Here is an 11,017-nt window from a genome sequence, read left to right as displayed (position 1 = left end):
CGCGAGGCCTGTGGGTTTATGAGTATTCCACCCTTGGCGCGAGGCCTGTGGGTTTAAGAGGATTCCCAACTTTTAAGTTTGAGCTAAGGCTCATAATTTTGGGCTAAGGCCCTGACGTTTTAGAGTTAAGACTCGTCAACGCGTTTGAGCTTGAAGCTCGCGCATGTATGTTTTACTTCGTTTTATTTTTAGTTTGATGTCAATATAATGTTGTCATATTGCTCAAATTAATAAAAGGAAGTGTGAAACATGTATGCAAAAACATGTATGCGGTGGCGCGAATGCAAACCGCTGTGTAGAAACGTGAAATGAATCTGACCTGACCCATGACGATGTTTCCACGGACTTCGAGATGAACGAACCACGACTTGCTTGCTTCTGCTCCGACCGCTGCTGTGATCTGCTGTGACTTTTGGGGGTGTGGAGGTGACCGCTAAGAAATCCAGAGGATCTCTTGTTCACAGACACAAAAATATGGTGGTGGCTCTTATTGAGCTGTTTGCCAACCCTTGATAAGGAGGTGGAGACCTCCTTATATAGGGAGCCTCATGGCCACCATCATTGTACCCTAATGGGCCTAGCCCAGTTAGGGTTACCTCCACAAAACCCCCTCAGCCCAAAAACAAATGTATTAGCCCATATAATAAAATCCAAAACACAATAAATTAGGGTTCTTAGTACTATACCCCGACATTAAGCATTGACGAATTTACATTTTTACTGACCATGCCATCAGCCCGATGCAACGCGCCGGGAGTATTACCTAGTTAATATTAATGACGGATTATGAGGGCACTCGTGTTGGTAAATCATAATGACGTCCATCACTGCAACGTTCTTAGTATTTCATTTCAAGTAAACCTTCGTAAATAATAAGCACCACATTCGTAAAGTGGGATTACCCATGTAGGTTTTTGTCCCCGTGATTTCTGTCGCAAATGGCTACTTGCGGTCAATTTAAGATCAAAGTTGCGCCATAACTATCCAATTTTATGGTGTCTTTTTGCATCTTACAAATAGGTTCACATTCACAAAATCAATTTCTATGAAAAGACAAACGAATAGCAATAGAAATTCCATCAATTTGCTAATTCTTTCCATATGGATTAAGACATTCAAGACTTGGACTTCTTAATCGTTTAATATTTCTTGTTCTCCATGTAATACGTCTTGGAAGTTTCATGCATATGGCTCGGTGTTTCCATTTCGCCCATGTAGCACGTCTCAACTTTTCATAATTCAAAGTTTTAAGAAAAGACAAATCTGGATATTAAACACCATTTAACCATATTTACATTAATTTAATATAACATCACTCCAGAATTAAGAAAATGATGATTAATTACAACATTGTGTATTCCAGCACAACTTGAAGAAAGATTACAAAGGGAATTAATTAGCTTTAAAAAGATTTCATTTTCGACTTGGAGCAAAGATGTTTTTTCAAGTGAGGATTGAAGGGGAAAAAAAATCTTTTTTTTGACTCTCTTTTTAGCTACTTGGTCTCCAATAACGATAGTAAAAATAATAAATGTTAGTTGCAGGTCGACTCTAGGGGAGTAAATTCAGGCTAGTGCTTTAAGCCCTCTTTTGAATAGGGTATCCAATTTAGAACAAAAAAATTACTGAATAACGAAAACTACCCTTAAGTTATTTGTGAAGACAAACAAAATTGTTAGTTTTTTGCGAGACAAAATTCAAAATATGTCTCAAATTCTCATTTCGTTTTAAGACATAAAAAAGATCGGGATAGTCCAGTTTGTTTTACTGGTTGGATAAAAATTCACTCATTATCATGTGATTGTACTTTTTTTTTACTTTTACTAGTTTTTGCTAGTCTGTTAGAGCATTCACGTCAGGTTCTCTATCTCTATTATTACACTAAAAAAACACTATATTTTATCTCTCATATACAATTAAATAATATTTTTTTTACATTTTTATTATTATCTTTTCTCTCTCTTCCGTTCACAAACACTTAAAAATACATTAAAATATAAATAGAGAATGAACAGTATTTCTCAAAATTTACCTATCTCTTTAAAATTTTATCTCTTCTTCACTCACAACCACTTAACATTCTTTAAAGAAATTTAGAAAACACCCTCACATAATTATAGAGTAGCTGATGAGAATGCTCCTATATTAAAAGCCATTTGGAAAAAAAATAAGCTTTGAAATTTTGTTTTTGGTATTAATGTACAAGTTTGATCGTATGAAAAGTCGAAAACCTAGCCGTTGACCAAGTTTTTGTAAAATAATGAAGGCTTTCAAAAGTTGAATGAAATTAGTATATGCCAAAGGCATCAATTTTTAATTTTTTATCGACGTGGGAAATGACGTAAACTTCATTTAACTTAGATTAAGATGAACAAATAATCCTACCGTAAACCTTTGGTGACATGTCTAATTAAATCCGCATGTTGCAATTAAGTACATGATATATAGATATCAAAACTTCACGACGTAGTCATGTGATTGATCCACATAGTCTGTGGATGGCCGCATTTTTTTTGGCATTGTTTTTGTTATACTGTATTTGAGACCTTTTTTTTAAATTATATTTTTATGATTTAGTGACGACATTGTTAATACCGGCCGAATTCCTATCGGTTCCCGGCAACGTGTGGATTTTGTTTTGTTGTGTTTTTTTTAAAATATAAATTGTTGTATTTGGACGTTGAAAATTTATTTTTTGGTAATTAGTTTCGGTTCTGTAACCCGATAACGATCGTAACTAATATTAAATATAAAATTATAGATTATGACAAAAAATAAATAAATACTATGTGTTTTATCGAAAAGTATATGTATGTGTGTGTATATGTGTGTGTAGGAGAAATTTAACGTATGAAATAAATTAATGTATTAACTGTGAGAATCAGTGTAATCATATATATACAACGTGAGAATCAAGTAGTGTAATTTTATATATGTAAGTATTGTAATTACACTATGTTGTATATATAATTACACTATTTGATTATCATAGTTAGCACGTAATTTAATTTGTATTTGATCCAAATCATATATATATATATATATATATATAGGGTGGGATAAAATAAGTAGAGTGTGGTTAAGAAGTGTAAGAAGTAATATGATGCGTTAGATTTGTTGATATGACGGTGGATATGGAAAGTGCGTTTATTGTGCGGTGTGTTTTATTTTAGTTATGGCGTGTTTATTATGCGATGTATTTTATCAAATCTAATTGTGAAAACACACTTACTACATTTCTTAAGGAAAATCTACTTCTCATTATAACCGTGCTCTCTCTCTCTCTCACTATATATATATATATATGTGTGTGTGTAAACAATTATAAATAGAGATAAATAAATTTATTACATCATGAATAAATGATTAATGAGCCAAACGCAAGCTTCAAAATCATTTAACAACTAATGAGCTGAGTTCAAGTTTTCACGGTAGAGATTTTTACGAGCCGAGCTAGAACTGTCTAATTAAATGAAGCAAGTTGTGCTCGAGCTTAGACAAGCTCGGGCTAGGTCTCTGGTTTACACCCTTACACAATGATATATTGAAGTCAAAGTCATGACACTAGGCCAGATTTCAAGCCTATATAAACAACTTTGCATGGCAAATTTGAAATGGCAAGCAACTACATTTCCATAGCCACAAACACATTGCATACTAAGCTCGGTAAGTATGAAGTATCTATATTTTTCTTTCTTATTCAAGAGTGTAGACATTCAAAGTGATATTTATGCAGGATAGTTAAGATGGAGTTAGAGCTATTTTTCCGTTACGTGGTGGTGTTGTATGGGTTTACGGCGGCTTGCTTGTGTTATGCAAGTAGCTTTCCCGGTTCCATGGAGGAAGTTGAGGTTCTGAAGCATCTGAATCATTTAAATAAACCCCCAGTTAAATCCATCAAGGTATGCTATCCTTCTTTGTATAATTTTACTATAAGCCTACCTTTCTTCCAGTCATGGCCGTCTCGATCTTTTTGGAAGGCCTAAAGCGCATAATAAAGTTGAGGCCTTTTTCGTAAGAAAATTTGTTTTTGAACTTTTACTCTCATGCGTATGTATCGTCGAACAATTTCAAAACCAAAATTACCTACATATAATTTGTTACCTTTTAGCATAATTTGGGGCCTTTAGAGATCGAAGTGATTGCTTTATTTCACTTCCCTTGTGCCACCCTTGTTCGAGTCAAATTTTAGCTAATATCATAATTTGTTAACTTTTTTATAGAGCCCTGATGGTGATATAATAGATTGTGTTCACATCTCTCACCAACCAGCTTTTGATCATCCGCTTCTAAAAAATCATACCATCAAGGTTTGCATCTTTCTCCCATATGTTCATATGTTTTTGATTTAAAATATAGTAATACTTTGTGATTATATATAGATGAGGCCAAGTGATCATCCAAATTGGATAAAGGATAACAACACAAAAATGAATGCTTCAAAAGTAATTACTCAATTGTGGCATTCAAAAGGAAAGTGTCCAACAGGGACAGTCCCCATTATAAGAACAAAGAAAGAGGACATACTAAGAGCAGGTTCTCTTAAAAATTATGGGAAGAAGAAGTATTTTCCTGTTTCTCAACCAAACTCCACTGATCCTGAACCCCCAGCTGTCGGCAACGACCATGAGGTAAACATCTTTAGCCCGTGCATTGACATGTTTATATTTTTCTAATCTTGAATTTGAGTTTTGTTAGTATGCTCATGCACAAACTGGTCAAGGGGTTTATTATGGAGCACAAGCCACATTTAGTTTGTGGAATCCAAAGGTTCAAGAACAAAATGAATTTAGTTTAAGTCAGCTATGGGTAACAGGAGGTTCTTTCCCAGATTTGGATACCATTGAAGCTGGTTGGCACGTGAGTACTCCTTCACTAAAGTATAGTATCAAATAATACCATATGTGATTTAAAAGTTATTCCTATTTCCTACAACGTTTAAAATACAGGTGGATCCGGAGATATACGATGGAGACACTAACACGAGGCTCTTCATCTACTGGACTGTAAGTTTACGAATATGTGTATATAGTATTTACCTTAGTTAAACAACTTTATGATTTTATTACTTATATTTTGGACAGAATGATGGATATCAAACAGCAGGATGTTACAATCTTAAGTGTCCCGGGTTTGTTCAAACCAACAATGAGATTGCAATTGGGGGCAGCCTATCTCCCACTTCACAAGTTGATGGCTCTCAATATGAAATCACCATACTTATCTGGAAGGTAAATATATATTTCTTCAATTGTTTCAAATTACATCATGCATACAACTATTAAAGCATAAGGCCAGGGGCAAGTTGCATAAGGTTTTTACTTTTTACACCATTGATGATATATAGGACACAAAACAAGGAGTATGGTGGATGCAACTGAATGGAAAGGAAGTAGGATATTGGCCGGCCTCATTGTATTCATACTTAAGTGAGAGTGCATCCGCTTTAGATTTCGGTGGGGAGGTGATTAACAAAGGCATAGGCGGGCAACATACGTCGACACAAATGGGCAGTGGTAATTTCCCCCAAGATGGAGCTGGGAAAGCAAGTTACATAAAAGATATTCAATCAATCGATAAATCCAACACTCTAACGCCTCTTAAAGATCTCACCCCCATGACTTCTCCGTCAGCGAGTTGCTATGATATTGTGAAAAACGACAATGACAACCAGTTTTTCTTTGGTGGACCTGGTCGCAACCAGAACTGCCCATGAAAGGATTGAACAAACCAGCGGCGCATTAAGAGAGATTATGTCATATTTTCATTTTCTATATTGTTTATGTTACACCTATTGTACCTTCTGTGATGATTATGTGTGCAATATATGTATAATACAACTAAATAATATTTTAACAAGTGGTTTAATTAGGATTAAAGTCCTACATATTATGTCACACATGTTTATATGAAGGAGTAAGATTAGTGGGTATGATGAGTTAGCTAATTGTTACATACAAAACTAGCATATGGTTCTCAAATGGTACCCACTTGCTTGCTTATCTTATAACTATGTGTATGGAATCCATAGAAATCTGCAGGTTCTTCGATTACGAACTCTTTTTCATTATGGTTTTCAAAATTCTGACAATACATGCTAAAAAATAGCAAAATCAAACAACATAACAATTTTATTTTCTTTCCATGAACCAATATAAATTAAAAAATAAATAATATATATATATATATATATATATATACCTTGAAGAATTGATAGAACCTTCAACGGTTATTTCGAATTGCTGAAACAATGGTTAAAAAGCTGAATATTTTTGTATGTTAAAGAAATAGTGGGAGTAATTAGTTCAATCGACTATTGAAATCGATAATTTGATTAGAATAAGTCGCTAATCTATACGTTTCTTATTGTTGCAAATGCTAATTGGTACTAAAATCGGTCCAAAAAATCTAAAAATATATATGTTCTTGAACCCTACCCAAAAAAAAAGACTTTAGAAACCAAGCCGTCGCATAATGATTCTAAAATTTTTAGCTAATCCCACTAGAAACAGTCACACATACATCGTCGCAGAAACATTTAGCAACGAGACATTTTATCTCGACTCAAAACCGTTACAAAATTATTAAAAAAATAAATAAAATACACAAATTACATGAATATAGTTTTTGTTTTTCAAAACTGATAAACGATCGTTTCGTGACAATTAGGTTATACTCTTTTTAAAATATTAAGTAACAAGCAACCCAAAAAAAGTAAAAGAAGGATATAAAAATATCATATATGTAGTAATGGGGTTGATAGTATCTTGGACGGCTTACCCAAAACCATTTAAATGGATACCTTGCACTCCATGCACTTCTTGTTCTAGACAAAGCCTGATTTTTGGTTTTGATATTCTCTTCACATTTTTGTTAAAATATCATTTTCAGAATGATTACATAATTAAGTGTTAACCTCTATATATTGTTTGATAGAAGAAACTTGTCATCCAAAAATATGGGGTTGTTCTTCAGTTTATTGGCAAATATATTCCAGAAATTTGGTAACAAGTCTTTGCCCATTGAATCCATGTTAAAGCTTCCTTCACCAATACCCAAGTTTCCTCCAGGTAACTTCATATTAATTATCATCTAAATAAAGGCTTATGGTATATATATATATATATGTATATATAGTATAGACAGAGATTGCAATGGGATTTGGTCTGAATTTCATGATATGTTTTCTTGGAATGTAAATTGGTGGTGTTATCTTGAGTTCATGCGAGGCTTTTTTTCCTTTTTGTATTACTTCCGTCCCATTAAAAGTGTCATGTTTTGAATTTTCAAAGTCTTTATTTATAAACTTTGACCTTAAATAATTTTGTTTACGTTATATAACACTTGATGAAAGTTATATGATTTGAGTATGTTTTAAAAAATGTTTTTATCGGTATAATTTTTATCAAGTTTTATATAACACAAAAAATATATAATTAAGGTCAAAGTTTATAAATAAAGTCTTTAAAAATTCAAAATATGACACTTTTAATTGGACGGATGTAGTATTTTATTAGGAAGTTAGTAAATTAATATGCAGCTTTTATAACAACATTCTAGCCATTTTAATTTCCTCTAAAGATGCAACCAAAAAACCGAAAATAAGATCAGCTAGCGTGCACAGCTGATACGAAGCTGATCCAAGATGAAAAGAAAGCCATAACTTGGCTATAAGTGTAGTTACGGAGCCCGTAAGCAAATGGATGGAAAGGTCTCAACAAGTTAGATAACCGTCACACCCAAATTCCATAAATTAGAGCTCTTATCTTGTCATTGAAGATTTTCCGCATTCCAAACGCAGGGAGTCCCCCACCCCCACCACACTTGGTCTTATAATAATTTACGTGCGTTTATTTATGTCTATAATCGCCATGCTTGTGGTGCATGCATATAATGTATATGTGTGAACCCTCGGTGGGCAAAAGTGAAATTGCACTAATTTTAACGTTATTTTACTAATCTTGTGAAAATAACGTTAAAAGTGGCGGAAGGTTAATCAGGCATCATGTGGTGGCGTTGATAGCCGAAAGACAAGGGTACATGCACCGATCATCCGGTGTCCCGATGATTGAGTGTTATGTGCCTTATGTCCAAGGCTTGATGCAAAAATACTATCGAGCCGGGGGTCTCACCGGAAGCAGCCTCTCTATCCCTATGGGTAGAGGTAAGGTTGTCTACATCTTACCCTCCTCAGACCCTACCATAGCTTTGCTATTGGTGGGATATACTGAGTACGATGATGATGATGATGATGATGATGATGATGATGATGATGATGATGATGATGATGATGATAATTTCATCAATATTTTCAATTTCAAAATTTTGATAATATGTGTCAAGTTTATAATTCTAAGTACTCTAATGTAATGTTAATCATTGAATATTTTCAATTTCAAGAATTTACAATAATATATTAACAAGTTTTAAAACTTAACTAATTTTTCTTGCTATGATGATAGGGGATGGTTTTGCAACCGGGACTATTGATTAAGGAGGATTACAGGTTTGCCAAATCACTTCATTCGACAAAATTTGGTCTGCGCTCAAAGGCGGACCGACAATAAGGGTGCAACATTCTACGAGCCATCTTCAATACCAGATGGATTCTTCATGCTCGGTTGCTACAGCCAACCTAACAACAGGTCTTTATTTGGATGGATTCTTGCGGCAAAAGCCGTCTCAAATGAATCTATCGCGTCACATACTTCCTTAGCTAAACCAACAGACTATTCTCTAATTTGGAGTAGTGAGTCTACAAAACTAAAACAAGAAGGTGGCAACTGTTACATTTGGTTACCAATGCCTCCCGAAGGCTACAAAGCCGTCGGTTATGTTGTCACAAACTCACCCGAAAAACCATCTGTTGATAAGATCCGGTGTGTCAAGTCAGAATTCACTGATGAAATTGAAGTTGATAGATGGATTTGGGGGTTAGACAAGAAAGTTAATAATAATAATAATCTGAATATGTATGAAACAAGGCCAAAAGATAGGGGTGTTAATGCTCTAAGTGTGCCAACAGGATCTTTTGTAGTTCAAAATGTTGGTGCACCTGCTGACATGTCACAAGTTTGTTGCTTGAAAAATATAAACAATAATCTTATGGCTATGCCCAATTTGTCACAAGTTGAAGCACTAATTCAAGCTTACTCGCCTATTATTTATTTTCATCCTGATGAAGAATACTTTCCCTCATCAGTCAATTGGTTTTTCCAAAATGGAGCTTTGTTGTATGAAAAAGGCAAGGAAAGCGAGCCAAGAACGATACAAACGGATGGATCAAACCTACCGCAAGGTGGTTCTAATGATGACTCGTATTGGTTAGACCTACCTATAGATGGTTCATCTAAAGAAAGGGTCAAGAAAGGTGATTTGGCACATTCTTGTGCTTATTTCCACATAAAACCTATGTTTGGAGCGACATTTACCGATATACCCGTGTGGGTGTTCTACCCTTTTAACGGCCCAGCAAGGGCAAAGGTGAAAATTTTTAATGTTAAGTTAGGGAAAATAGGTGAACATGTTGGTGACTGGGAGCATTTGACATTAAGGATTAGTAACTTCAATGGGGAGTTGAAAAGTGTTTATTTCTCGGAACATAGTGGAGGACAATTGATTGATGCTTCTGATATCGAATTTGAAAATGGGAATAAGCTCGTGGCCTATGCGTCGTTGCATGGTCATGCATTTTACTCGAAGCCCGGGTTAGTTTTACAAGGAAGTGGAGGGATAGGGATACGAAACGATGCATCAAAGGGCGAAATGGTTATGGATACAGGTGTCAGAGCGGTGGTGGTGGCGGCCGAGTATTTGGGGCCGATGGTTGTTGAGCCACTATGGTTGAACTATAGTAGAAAATGGGGTCCAAAAATAATATTACAAATGAGATCAAGAAAGTGAGGAATGTTCTGCCATTGGTGTTGAGAGGTGCATTTGATAAATTTGTTAAAGGGCTTCCCAATGAAGTGTTTGGGGAAGAAGGCCCTACAGGCCCAAAAATGAAATATAATTGGAGTGGGGATGAGAAATATTAATTTATTTATTTCGTTTAATTATCATAATGTGTGTAATTACATTCTATGATGTTTTCTTTAAAATTATTTTGATTTTTAGATTAAAAACTTTAGGCACAAATCAATGGGAATATGATAAGACCTATTAATCAAAAAAGTACAGTATGTGAATTTTTTATTTTATTAAATAATTGAAATTAGTATGTTAATACTCTCATATTTTTTCTTATTGGTACACAAAACTTAAAACTGTCTTATAGTCATGACATATAAAGTTGTTTAATGAGTTGTATTCATGTTTGATATTTGTATTACGCGCGTCGCTTCTTACTTGTTAAACCTGTTAAGACACGAATTGTCAACCCTAATATATATATATATATATATATATGAACACAAGGCATGTCACCTCATCAATAAAAGAAAAGGCTGAACTTTCTTAAGATAAAGTTTGATGGTACCTCATATAGATATCCTAAATTAAGAACATTTTATATAGATTTATTTCATTACTTTAAGGGGGTAATACATAGGTATAAAATCTGATACTCTGATAGGTTTATATTGATTTTCTGAATAATCCCAAACAGGAACCGAATGTAATACATGATAAATGATAGAGATAGGAATGGGGAACATAGGGTTTACAAAGTACCGTAGCGAATGAACCCATTCTCTTTTGGTGAGCGAGCTCATCTAACTACGATATTAAAGCAATACATAGTTTACACATGGCATTTAACTAAGCTATCCATACAAAATTACACATCAAGAATTTCCAAAAAAGTTGATGTTTCTAACACAAATAGCTCCCACCACCTTCTAAATGATCATGATCATTACCGCCTACCAAAGGCCAAGACAACGAAGGCTCAACCTTAAAATATTTAATTACGTGTGATATAGCTTTCTATAGAATAATGTTGTCAATATATATATAACAATCCCTCATGAATCATGGATCCTATTAAATATTATCCTAGAATCATTTTTAAAATGGT

At 34.2% G+C, this 11,017-nt stretch overlaps 2 protein-coding genes and 1 pseudogene across 3 annotated transcripts; all 3 read left to right on the top strand.

Annotated features, from left to right (window-relative positions):
- Positions 1-3,405: 3,405 nt before the first annotated feature.
- LOC143559892 (uncharacterized) lies at positions 3,406-4,723 on the top strand. 2 transcript variants are annotated; one of them, XM_077048328.1, is made up of 4 exons: positions 3,406-3,666; positions 3,737-3,902; positions 4,224-4,310; positions 4,383-4,723. In XM_077048328.1, the coding sequence occupies exons 2-4, from the start codon at positions 3,747-3,749 to the stop codon at positions 4,674-4,676; spliced, it is 537 nt and encodes a 178-aa protein (XP_076904443.1). In that variant the 5' UTR covers positions 3,406-3,666; positions 3,737-3,746; the 3' UTR covers positions 4,677-4,723. The 2 variants fall into 2 exon arrangements, with proteins under 2 accessions (XP_076904443.1, XP_076904441.1); XM_077048326.1 differs by having other exon boundaries at positions 3,406-3,670.
- LOC143559884 (protein neprosin-like) lies at positions 4,699-5,745 on the top strand (the record flags this gene model as incomplete). Its single annotated transcript, XM_077048320.1, has 4 exons — positions 4,699-4,860; positions 4,950-5,006; positions 5,085-5,231; positions 5,348-5,745. Coding segments are annotated over 4 exons (735 nt in total), but the record flags the coding sequence as incomplete, so codon positions are not given.
- Positions 5,746-8,596: 2,851 nt separating this feature from the next.
- Positions 8,597-10,070, top strand: LOC143559870 (hypothetical protein At1g04090 pseudogene; annotated as a pseudogene).
- Positions 10,071-11,017: the final 947 nt, after the last annotated feature.

This window comes from Bidens hawaiensis, unplaced genomic scaffold, assembly GCF_021521415.1.
Source record: "Bidens hawaiensis isolate Kalapana, Puna unplaced genomic scaffold, B.hawaiensis_p1.1 tig00020106_1, whole genome shotgun sequence".
In the NCBI taxonomy this organism is placed as follows: Eukaryota; Viridiplantae; Streptophyta; class Magnoliopsida; order Asterales; family Asteraceae; genus Bidens; species Bidens hawaiensis.
The sequence above is the reverse complement of the archived record's forward strand: the minus strand, read 5'-3'. Positions and strand labels throughout refer to the sequence as shown.

Excerpts from the sequence above, each read along its gene's own strand:
- LOC143559892 (XM_077048326.1), top strand. The coding sequence starts at position 3,615 with ATGGCAAGCAACTACATTTCCATAGCCACAAACACATTGCATACTAAG. Across the intron at positions 3,671-3,736 it reads TTGCATACTAAGCTCGGTAA|GATAGTTAAGATGGAGTTAG; the intron begins GTATGAAGTATC and ends ATATTTATGCAG. Across the intron at positions 3,903-4,223 it reads CCCCAGTTAAATCCATCAAG|AGCCCTGATGGTGATATAAT; the intron begins GTATGCTATCCT and ends ACTTTTTTATAG.